At 38.3% G+C, this 12,408-nt stretch overlaps 1 protein-coding gene across 12 annotated transcripts in view; it reads right to left on the minus strand.

Annotated features, from left to right (window-relative positions):
- The window catches only part of ANO3 (anoctamin 3), a 403,981-nt gene that overhangs the window by 132,806 nt on the left and 258,767 nt on the right, over positions 1 to 12,408 (minus strand). For 11 of the 12 annotated variants that reach the window (XM_073347809.1, XM_073347804.1, XM_073347803.1 and 8 more), the window contains one exon: positions 7,482 to 7,618. In XM_073347809.1, coding sequence (XP_073203910.1) covers positions 7,482 to 7,618 — 137 coding nt within the window. The remainder of the gene's footprint in view (positions 1 to 7,481; positions 7,619 to 12,408) is intronic. The other variant, XM_073347800.1, reaches the window with a different exon arrangement.

The raw sequence follows: 12,408 nt of genomic DNA on the forward strand, positions 1-12,408 counted from the left end.
TCTAGGAGTGAGGCTGAAGCTCCAAAATTTATGTTCACTTTTGGTTTAGGATGATGTAAATTTGAACTCAAGACTCAAACATTGTAGATTACAAATTACTCATACCATATGGAATAACATACTTACGCCTTTTTGAAACTTTTCAAGCTATGATGATGTGATTGGTTTTGCTAATATATTTCTGGATTTTGTGTTAAAAGTAGTACCAGATTCCTTTTTAACCTTTTTTGAAATCACCATTTGTCAAGAGCATTCAGAGACACTTTCTAGAAATTAATTCAACACCCTGCTCAGTCGACATTTGTTTTCCCGCTGATGTGTCTTTTGAGAGATTGCTGGAATGGATCAACAAGACGACATATCTTCTATATTCCATCTTCAGGGCCCTCTTGTCTGCTGCCCTTGCTGTGCTGACAAAGTCACTCGGAGACCCTGGGGTTCAGTAACCACTGGTGCTGCTTATTTACAGGTTGTTCTCCCACCACCTTTCCACCATACACAGCTTGGGTTCTAGTGTGTACATCCAGGAGGGAAGAGTTATCGCTCTGCTTCCACTCCCTCGCTCCCCTTGGCTTCTTTCCGCTCAGTCTTTTATATAGCCCCAGGTTAATTGGACCGGCAGCTGTTTCCCATTCCCCAGTTAGGTGCAGCTTTTTTCTAGCCAAAAGAAAAGGAGGACTTGTGGCACCTTAGAGACTAACCAATTTATTTGAGCATCAGCTTTCGTGAGCTACAGCTCACTTCATCAGATGCATACTGTGGAAAGTACAGAAGATCTTTTTATATACACAAACCATGAAAAAATGGGTGTTTACCACTACAAAAGGTTTTCTCTCCCCTCACCCCACTCTCCTGCTGGTAATAGCTTATCTAAAGTGATCACTCTCCTTACAATGTGTATGATTATCAAGGTGGACCTTCCTCTAATAATAGATCTTTCCTCCTTGGGCAGTTGTGGTTAACCTTGGGAATTTGAAATAAATGGGTAACTATGACTTGTTCAAGAGATATTTTATATGGTAAATTGGGAAAGTAATTGCAGGGCCTGATAGAAAGAAATCAGGCTGCATAAAATTAAACCATTGTGTCTGTCATCAAATCTGTGCCATATCACTTGTCCAGTTGATGTACTAAGCAATAGTATCAAATTTCCAGGACTTGTCTTAAGCCCCTTCCCCCTGTTAAATTTCCATTTTTAGGATAGACAAAATCCAGGCAAAATATGTCAGCCACTTCATTCTGGCATCTCACGTAGGTGGATTTTGCTGGTGGATGGGGTTTGGGAAAGTATCATCACTCTTCCCCTCACCCCTTATTTTGAGCACTGGGCAAAACTGGCCTAATTAGGTTAGAAGATCATTCATAGACGTCCTTAAGAACACAGTGTAGTTCTTAAGTCTACCTACAGTTTTCGTAATTAAAGTAATTTGAAAAGAAGTTAGTAGAGAGAAAAATTGTTCTGTACCAGTATGTTTTATCTGCTTCTATTAACAATGGCCAACAGGCTCTATGAAATTAGCAGTTTGTATGTTCAACATCTAAAGTTCATTCTTTTGACAAAAGCATGAGTCACATGAGCTTAATCTGTGAATTTCTTTCAATTTAACTAAAGTCGTCTGAACAAAGAAAAGTCCTTTTCCCAAACCGAGTAAGTGATAGTGGTGCTAAAAAAGGGGCTTTTAAAAAACATTATTGAAAGAACCTTGATCTTCCAGGGTAGGCTGACTACAGTCAGTGTGCTCTGAAAAGAGTTAAATGAAGCTGGTGTCATCTATGAATAACAAGATGGTGCTGCCTACTAATGTAGCTTCTTCATATAAGAAATCTTTATAAAGAGAGTTCCATTTTTTTTCTCCAGACTGACAGGACCACTGTTCACCCATTTTATAAAATTTGTACAAGAAAATATATGTGGGTGTAACGATGAGTAGCATCAATTGAAGGATCAGTTGAAGGCCTATCACACAACTGTATTATGGCAGGAGCAGGCAGAGAGTGGAGAACACCCGGAGAAAACAGGTTTTGAAGCTCCCCCCTCAGAATACTGGCCCTGCCCAAAAGTTATTTGCTCTTAAGATCTGACAGGGTCAAATCATAAAGTGCCATGGCTGCTGGAAAAATATTTTCCCATATTGTGATGATATTCATCACTCATTCACTAGTAAAATTCCTTAGCAAGGCAGTTTCCTAAATATTTACTGAGTCATTTATTTAACGAAACCTCAAAGTGACTGAGAGCTGTGCACTTATGAAGTGTGTTCATTCAGCAGCTCATGAATTCTATTTTAGGTTCATCATTCCACCCCTACCCCCCATATTTCCTCTTGAATCATTAACATTATTTATTGTTGGTTTTTTTCAGTTTGCATTAGCCTGCTATTGGTTTTCTGTCAAGCTGTTCTACTCTCCTGTGAGTCTCCTTTCAGATCATAATGCTCTCTGCTTATTCTTCCTTTTGGTTATTTTATGTACTGAAGCACTTTTACAGCCAAATCCTTCCCCTCTGATGTGCACTTTTGGCTCCCATTGGATTCCCAGCGGTAGGAATATGAATAAAGTGTTGTATGTAAAGAAGACAATAAAGTTGTCTGAACTGGCAAAAGAATACTCAGGATCCCTTGGAATAGGACAAGTAAAAATAAACTAGTCTGACTTAAAAAGGGGTATGGAATAAAACGGTAAGACCAGAAAGAAAGTAATTAATCAAAGGAGTGGAAAATACAAGTAAATAATGTTTCAGTTCTACAGATGCCATACTACACTCGTTCCATGCTCAGCTTCCTTTTCTACCTTGCTTGTTATCTTAGCTGTCTCCCTTACTTCCCTCCAATCAGATGGATTTCACTTCTCCTCTCTTTACTTTCAGGCAAGCCAAGACTATATTGAAATGCATTGCTGGGGACTTTATTACAGTACCCTCTTTGTTTGATCTTTTCAAACTAGAGTGTGCAATTCCATATGCAGACACTTAAATTTTGCAACACTTTTGAAAGTCAGTCCGTTTAAGTACAATATACTTACAATATACTTTTTATATAATATACTGTGCAATATACTTCTGGTTTGCCATAATTGCAGCTCCTTTTACAACAAAGCCCAGTTCGACATCCCTTTTCTGTCTACCTGTTAAAGCTTTTTCCATTTCAATAGGTTTTTAATTCATGAACTTTAAACTTATACTTTTAAAACATTCAAAATTCAGCAGGGTTGACATTCTTCTAATTCTGAGTTTCCTACTATTACAGCTGTTGGTCTTCTTCTCCTTTTCCTTGGTTGAAATATTATTAATTTTGACCAATCCATTCCATTCATTTTGCACATGTATCCCTGCACATTGGCAGAAGTTTGGTTCCTTATAAAGACTCACTCACTACTGAACGTCTTGGTCCCATTCCGTTCATCTTAAGTCACTCTATATTGTTCCTCTTCCTTATACTTATCAACTATCAACACCAAGAGTTTCAGCCCCTAAAAGATTTAACTTTTGGATTAATACATGGCTCTTTTTGCATTTACTTTACCATGGCTCTTATACGTGTAAACCTTGCATTCTGTGACATGAGAAATCAAGGGAAAATAAATTTTAAAAATAAATGTTAGTTTCAATATGGAAGTGAAATTTTCACATGGAAACCCCACATCATCGGTAGTTTCATATGGGTTGTACTTCATTACAAACATGACACCAGACCATGTTCATTAACAAATTCATGAATCACGGAGCAATTTAAGGTTTTGCATCAAAATCTTAACAAACAAAGTCACTGTGTTATTGTGAAACTGAGATTGCAAAGTCTCATTCAGACCTGAAGAAATGGAAATATTGGTGGGGTGGAGGGTGCAAACCCAGGTAGACTATCACCGAAGAAAATGGTTGCCCCAAACCCTACAGGGGTGGAATTTTCAAATGCAACTTCAAAAATGTCAGCCTGCAACTACTGATAGAGTTTTGTAGCATTCTGGTAATAAAAATATACGATGTATTTGACCATAAAGCTAAGCCATATTTAGCCACAGAAATCTAAGCACAGCACATATTAATATAAAGTGCCAGGCAATAAAAACAGTCACATGAGATATGCAATTTAAGCAACTCTAATATGCCTTCCCCTTTTTAAAAACACTCTTGTGTATGTACCTAGGTCCATCAAGGCATAAACAACAGGAAACAACCAATTGCTCATTCTGTAGTAGTCTGTGGTATAACAATAAATCAGTCACAAAAGTTCATCACTAAGTACTGAATGCAAAAGCTATTTGTCTTAAGATGACGACTCCAGTAGCATTAGGGCACAAAAAATTCATATGATATTGCTCTCTTTTAATTCTGTTTTAACCTATTATTAGCTAAATGGATAGGACTATTAATATCAATGTTTAGAAATTGTAACAAAATTTGCACCTAAAGCCTCTATCAGAGATATCATTCTGCTTGACGAACAGTAGGTAGGCAAGCATTACACCTGTTTTACAGATGAGGAAACTGAGGCAAGAGGTGACATGACATGCAAGAGCAGGTGCTGATCTCTTAGGGATCTTTGGCCATTTTCCTAAGTTGAAGCAGATGAATGCTGCTGCTGAAGTTCAATGCAGGGGGAACTCTGCATCTACTTGAATTCAGATGGTCCCCGAAGGACGTCCAAGGGAAGGGTAAGCTAAAGTGAGGCACCCTGTGGTAAGGATGTTTGTTTTCTATACGATCTGTACTCTATTTCTTGTGCGGTAAAGAAAAGAGCAATGGCATTAGAATCCTGTGCAAAGTGTCTGTGTGTTTCATGTATTACTCTGGCCACATACCCCTTCTCGTAAACCAGAAGGCTGGTTGGGTGGGAGAAGGTGTGTTTACAGTATCAGGGAAGTAAGAACCAGTGTTGGCCTCTCTAGGTGGTTGCAGCTCTTAGAAAGAGGTGCTAGGCAGGGTGACCAGATGTCCCAGTTTTATAGGGACAGTCCTGATTTGGGGGGCTTTTTCTTACATAGGTGCCTATTACCCTGCACCCCATCCTGATTTTTCATACTTGCTATCTGGTCACCCTTGTGCTAGGTAGAGGTTCTGCATTCTGAGTGTGGGCCTAGGGTGCCTGGACTCCATTCAGATTCAGGCTTCAAACACCCAGGGATTTAGTGGCTGGTTCTCTTCCTGACAGCAATTTGGTGAGCAGGCAAGACGGGGTGCTCAACTGGAACTGTAACATGTGGCCAAGATTTTCAGAGGTGACTTCTGTTTTTGGGGACCCAACTTCAGAAATCTAAATAGGGCCTGATTTGCACAAAGTGCTGAGCACCCACTCTCTGACAGTCAGGCCCCTTTTAGATGTCTCAGTTGGGAACATAAAAAATGAGGCTCCCAAAATCCCTAGTCACTTCTGGGGGGAAAAAATACCCTCTAACTTTCTAACCTGAAGTTCTTTGGCAGATTCAGATCAAATATTTTTTTAATCTGAACTTTTATTGAATATGAAAGTGAATGTAATCACTTCAGTATTCCCTGTGCTATTACATTCAATTTCTTTCATGCTGCCCCTAAATACTTAATTTTCAATGTGCTGCAGAATTGTATATTGAAAACACAATTGCTTTGCAGAAATTGTCATGGGGGAACTGGAGGTTTTGTCAGGAGGCAGCTGTGGCTTTTAGCACCTGTGAAGGTCATATGTGCAATACTCATTTATTCTCATCCTACTTTGACAGCACATCCCCTTGGCAGATGCCTTAGAGTAGCTTTCAGTATTCTTGATGTGTACAGAAAAATATTACCCAAACCGCCATACACCAACAGAATAAGTCATTGTGAAGTGCCGTGTCACAGACCAACCAGTGAGCATCACTGTATTTCACAATGGTAAGAGACATTGATCTTGGAATAAATCATCTCTTTTTAGCACACCAATATAGGCTAATATGCTGGTGTATGTCTGATCTTTAATTCTCTTTTTAAAATTTTCTTACGAAAAAGTCCTTATTCAACCTGTCTTCACCCTCCCTCCCATTAAGACAATACAAAGGGCCAAGTTCTGTCCTCTAGTGCAGTTTCCACTGAAATGGATGCAGGTTACACAGATGTATCAGAGAACAGAATTTGATCAAAGAGAGTAACACAAACAAACAAGAAAAAGAAAAGGAAATGGTGAGTCTAGTTTGTAATGGATTTCTTATCTCATCACCTTATGTGAAAAGCATCCCATGATGTGTAAGGTATCACAGCAGGAAAACCTCACAGATCATACAAACTGTTGGCCATCTGTGGTGCAGATTCCTGCAGAACTACAGTAATGACAATACTGTGATCTTTTCAGTAATTACAAGATTCTTTCCCTAGCACATACATAATGCTCAGTTAACAGGTTGCCAAAACCACGATGGGAATCAGGTTTCTGAAATGGCATAATGCTGATAAAACCTGGTGTTAACATGTAGAAAAAAGTACAAGTGTTCAGTCCCACTAGATGCAGGTTTGTGGAACAGGTGTGTGCCCACTTAAAATAAAGTGGCCTTAATTTGGTTTATGAATTAATTTGAGAATTAAGCTAAACCAAATTAAGGGCACTGAATTCTAAGAGTGTCCACACAGGGATTTAATGCAGTTTAACTAATCCACATTTAATCTGAATTAACTAAAAGTGTGAGTTTACCTTCCTGAGCGTCCCCATCTAGACAAGCCTTAAGTGAAATTCAATTTGCTAAATAGGATGAAACGACAGTTTTCACTCTCTTCATATTCTTGATCATGGTAGATTTTTCCAATGTTTTTGTGCCTGTGTGTCACACAGGTCCCTTCATGTTACCCACCGATATTTGGAATAATTTTGCCTTTCATTAGCTGAGATTGCCTGCAACTGATATTTGGATTAGGATTTTTTTCTTATTTTTCTAGATCACTCTTGTCTTTTAATTTACTGCAATTAAGCTTCTGAACACACCTATTACTAATTCATTGGGATGCATACGACCGACTTTACTTCTCTATATGTTGTGGTTCATATGCCCTTAATCCGAGACATTATTCCAGCCTTTAAAGTTTTAGAAGACCCCTGGATCTTATTTTTATGGGTCACAAAGACACAGCCTTAGTCCTTTCAGTATAATTGTTGTCTTTATTTATATATTTTTGATGTACTTGTGCCCTTATTTCGATAGGGAACTCCTGCTAATGTTATTGTAGGTCATGTTCATCATAATATTGAAGACTTTTACTTCTCTTTCTGTGGGGATGCCTGAATCTAATTCTTTGAGACAGTCTTGCATTACATCTGTTGGGGATTTCATGCTCTGAAATCTTGAGAGCACTTCTGGCCTTATTTGTATTGTCACTTGGGCCTTTATTGTTTGGTATCCCCTTAATTCTACGGAGAACCCCATATTTATTTATTTTTAAATCCAGCTGTAACAATCATTCCCTTTAAGGTAAATTTATATTATTTTTCAGAATTTAACCACATTATAACAATTCATATCAATTAATAAATTCTGTGGTCCATTACCTTCAAAGATGACTTAATCCGAGGTTCTGGTTTCTGTCTGGTAACCGTGTTTTGAATAAGCAGTGACTGATCTGTGCGAGAATCATAATTCCCATGTTCTGAATCATCTGTATATGTATCTTTGTCTTTTCCTATATCTCAGGGAAAACAAAACAAAAGAGATAGGCTCATTTGAGATTATAATGGAGACATACTTGTCATACTATTATAGCAGTAGTTGAGATAAGAACATTCCCTTTAAGCACCCATATTTGTGGCTTACAATATTCCCCCCTTCCCTACAACAGACTTTTGATCTGAAATTTTATCATGCTTGCTCTCAGTTTAGATGTGAAGCTTTTTGATTTATTAGAGTTTACATAAAATCTGTTCTGCAGCACTGGAGTGCGAGTGAAAAAGCATGATGTTTTCAGCTGTGCAAAAAAAAAAAAAACCCCAAAAAAAACAACTACCCACGTTCTTAGGCTCTTGTGCTTTTATATAACTCTACAATAGTTTGGACTGGACACTTCCAATTTGCTGTACAATCCACATACAATGTGGTCTCATGAAAGTCAGAAGACCTGGATTCTATTCCCAATTCTACCATAGGCCTGCTGTGTGACATTGGGCAACACATGTTAACACTCTGTGCCTCTTTCCACCATCTGTAAAATGAGTATATGATGTTATTTTCCTTAATTTAATTTGAGGAGCTATTTAGATCCCTCAGCTGTAGATAGGAACTGAAAATATTTGGCATGTCGCAGGAGATGCTCAGCACTTCATAGATCTGGCTCTAAGCATATACCAATTGTGGTTATCCTCAGTACTCAAATCAGTACTCAAATATCTTCATAAATATAAGATAGCTTTGGACAGCTGAGGGCCTACTCCTCAGCCTGGCAAGCCTTCCTCCCTTGCAGGTCTCCTGCTACCTAGTACCACCCCGAGTGGCTTTCTAGAGGAATTAAATGAAAGATGGGATTCAGAGCTTGAGTCCCAATATTAGCTGTACCAGTGGTTTTGCTGGGTGGCCTTGGGCAATATGTATTTTTGCCTCTCCCCACCCAATCATTAAAACAGGGAGCATGCTTGTATTAAGTAACCTACAGAGCTATCGTGAGGGTTAATGATTGTACAGCAGTTGAAACATGTAAAGCACTACTTAAGTGTTGATTATTGTTATCACTTGTATTATGGTAGCACCCTGGTCAACATCAGGAACCCATTGTGCTCGGCCCTGTAAAAACACAGAGCAAAAGACGTTCCTTGCCCCGAAGAACTAAAATATAAATATCACTGTACCTTTCTTTCATAAGTGTATCCAAAGGAGGGAAGGGAGAAGGGCAACAATTCTGACAGTCTTTTTCTAGGGCTTTTCTGATTACCTCCAATTTAAATTGTAACTATATTTGGGACAACTCCAGTGCATGTTGCCCATCCAGTTTGAATGTTACAGGTGGGCAGAAGGACAGTTTTGTGATTGGTTTCAGAGTAACAGCCGTGTTAGTCTGTCTTCGCAAAAAGAAAAGGAGTACTTGTGGCACCTTAGAGACTAACCAATTTATTTGAGCATAAGCTTTCGTGAGCTACAGCTCACTTCATCGGATGCATACTGTGGAAACTACAGAAGACATTATATACACAGAGACCATGAAACAATACCTCCTCCCACCCCACTCTCCTGCTGGTAATAGCTTATCTAAAGTGATCACTCGCCTTACAATGTGTATGATAATCAAGTTGGGCCATTTCCAGCACAAATCCAGGTTTTCTCACCCTCTGCTCCCCCCCCCCACACACACAAAAACTCACTCTCCTGCTGGTAATAGCCCATCCAAAGTGACCACTCTCCTTACAATGTGTATGATAATCAAGGTGGGCCATTTCCAGCACAAATCCAGGTTTTCTCCGGGGGTGTGTGTGTGTGTGAGAAAACCTGGATTTGTGCTGGAAATGGCCCACCTTGATTATCATACACATTGTAAAGAGAGTGGTCACTTTGGATGGGCTATTACCAGCAGGAGAGTGGGGTTGGAGGAAGTATTTTTTCATGCTTTGTGGGTATATAAAAAGATCTTCTACACTTTCCACAGTATGCATCCGATGAAGTGAGCTGTAGCTCACGAAAGCTTATGCTCAAATAAATTGGTTAGTCTCTAAGGTGCCACAAGTACTCCTTTTCAGTTTTGTGATTAAGTCACTGAACTGAGATTTGGGAGACTTATGTTTAGTAACTAGTTTTACCACAGACTCCTTATGTAACCTTGGACAAGTTACTTAATCTCTGTGCTTCAGTTCCCAACCTCTAAAATTGAGCTAACCCTTCCCTACCTCATTGAGGGATTTGTGAGAAAAAAAGTATTAAATATTTGTGAATTTATTTTTAAAAGAAAAATGGAAGAAAGAAATTGTTCCTATTCAGCCATATTGCAGATATACAGACATAGTTTAAGACATCAAAGTTATCACTACATACAGTGAGCCAAGTTCTCATTTCAGCTTTCACATCAACATGTGAAAATTCAGGGTAACTCTTGCACATTAATAGTTCCATTAAGTCCAGAAGGACTACTTGCATAAGTAAAGGCTTCTCACATGAAGAAAGTTTTGCAGGATCAGACCCTATGTGAATTGCAGGAGTTCAATTAAAAGTTACCACATTTTGCAAAACTTGTTAAGGTTCTGAAGTGTCTTGCCTCATTTGCTGAATGCTCCATTACTACTGTGTACTAAGCCATTTTAGCTGACCAAGGATACCACCACTGATTTATATCACATGTTCCCTGAAAGATGAAGATGATATTCCCTGTCATCTCATTTGAAATACAGATATAAGAAAGGCTTTAGCAGAACATTTAGTCATGCCACCAGAAAGATCAAGAAATTTAGAATTAAAACAAACAGGCTTTTAATAGAAAAGAAAAAAAGGTTTGTATATGTTTTGACTGTAATTGTGTTTCTTATTTTTTTTATTTACACCTAAATCACCTAGAGTGTTCTGTAAAAGGTAATGGGGCAGTGGAACACAGCAGGGGGAAGGGAGGGAATGCTATCCTGAATTCTAAAAGAGCATCTGTATATTTTTGTGACTCATCATTATTCTTACGACTTTAGTTTAAAAAGGGATATAAAAACTAAGGTATGCCCATCTAAACAACAAGTAGAAAAGCTGACCCAATTCAGTGCTTGAATAGTATATGCTGATTTGAAAGATCTTGATGTAATGTATTAGATATAATTGTAAGGGGATGAGTTCAACCAACATTATCAGATTTCCATGCCACAGAATCTCTGATCAAAAATTATTTTTTCATAGGTTGAGTGATCTATGATGTAGATATGTTTGGTGGGTTATTGAATCATGTCCAAAGTTCCCTCAGAAGAGAATACAGTAGCGACTCTTATTCAGAGGTTTCAGATACCATTGACAATGTACGCAAGATTAGTCACCTGAATTGAAACATTCAATTCAGGATTAGTATTATTCATTCCAGTTTTCTGCAAATATGTATTTTTAAACGGAGAGATGTATTCTCCACCATTCGGTATTTTTTTCTTCTTCTTATAGGAAATTAATTTCTCTCTCATTCAATTAATGATTTTTCTTCATCATGCTCCATTAAATGGAATTTCCCTCCAAGTCCAAAGATAAATTAATTGTCTTGGGCCATTTCAGTTCAAATATGATCTTGAAAGTTCCCATCACAGCAGCATCCAGCTTCACCAGTAGAGAATGTCACCACAGAGAATAGTGAAATTTAAAAAAACCACTATTTTCAGTAGGTTTTGATTTTAAAACTTTGAAACCTTCTGTCATCTTTCTCCACCACAATTTAGACAATAAAATACAAAAGCAAATGCAATTTGGAATTTAAATGCAATTTGGAACTGCCAAAGGCCAAACAAAGAAGAGACATCCCTGGAATTTACGGTTAAAAAGTTTAATTGTCTGGGGATTCTTTTTTAAAAATTCAACCTATCCAAAAAAGCAGCAAAAGGAACTCTCAGTCCCAGATCGGATCACATGCTATGGAAGCATCTACCCTGAAATGATTATAAAGCGAAAAGAGGCTTTATTTGCCTGCAGCTTCAAGGAATGACCATCAGAATAGCCTGCTCCCTCACGCTCTCTCCCCACCTTGTAGGAAATTTACTGTTTATTTCATCCCCTTATTTCCCAATCATGACTTGCCAGAAGCTGTAACTATTAGTATCGATGTCATGGTTGACTTACATCTCTCAACTAGCCTTGCTCTTCTGGTTCTTAGAGAGCCACTGGTTGAAACCACCAAAAACTGGCCTGGTTCCAGACCACCATGTTCATGGAACTTGAGCATCTGGCTTAAAGCCAGGAACTTCAGACTAGGCTTCTTTGCAAACCTCAGACCACACCTCCAACACAACTTCCTCCTCTTTAGCAATAGTGTCTCCTGTCCCACAGCTATTTTGAGAGGAACATGGGACAGGGTAATGCCAGTGAAAGAGGTTTCCCCTCATATGTCTCAAAGAGTTTATATGCCTTGTTAGAGAATTTTTAATGTGCTTTCATTTTTTATTTGCTTTAATTCAGAAATGCAGCAAATGGATCAGATTCTCAGCTGCATAGTTCCATCTGCTTATGCAGTTTGACACCAGCTGAGAATCTGGTGCATTTAAATATACCAACTGAGCATGCACAGTTTAACACTTTTTCTTTACTTTAACATAATAGTAGAGATTCCACTTAAGACTTCATTACAGTAAGGCATGGCAAGAGAAGAATTATCTGAAAGAAGGTCTATGAAGACTTCATTTGAAGAAATGTAATATTTTAATGGCAAAATTATTTCAAACTACATTTGTGGCGGTGGGACAGGCAAGTTGCAATTCCCTAATTTAATGTAACATTTTGTTGGTAAAACAATTTCAATATCTATCCATTGAGGCACTTATGCTACTTTTT

This window comes from Lepidochelys kempii, chromosome 6 (genome assembly GCF_965140265.1).
Source record: "Lepidochelys kempii isolate rLepKem1 chromosome 6, rLepKem1.hap2, whole genome shotgun sequence".
NCBI classification, from domain to species: Eukaryota; Metazoa; Chordata; order Testudines; family Cheloniidae; genus Lepidochelys; species Lepidochelys kempii.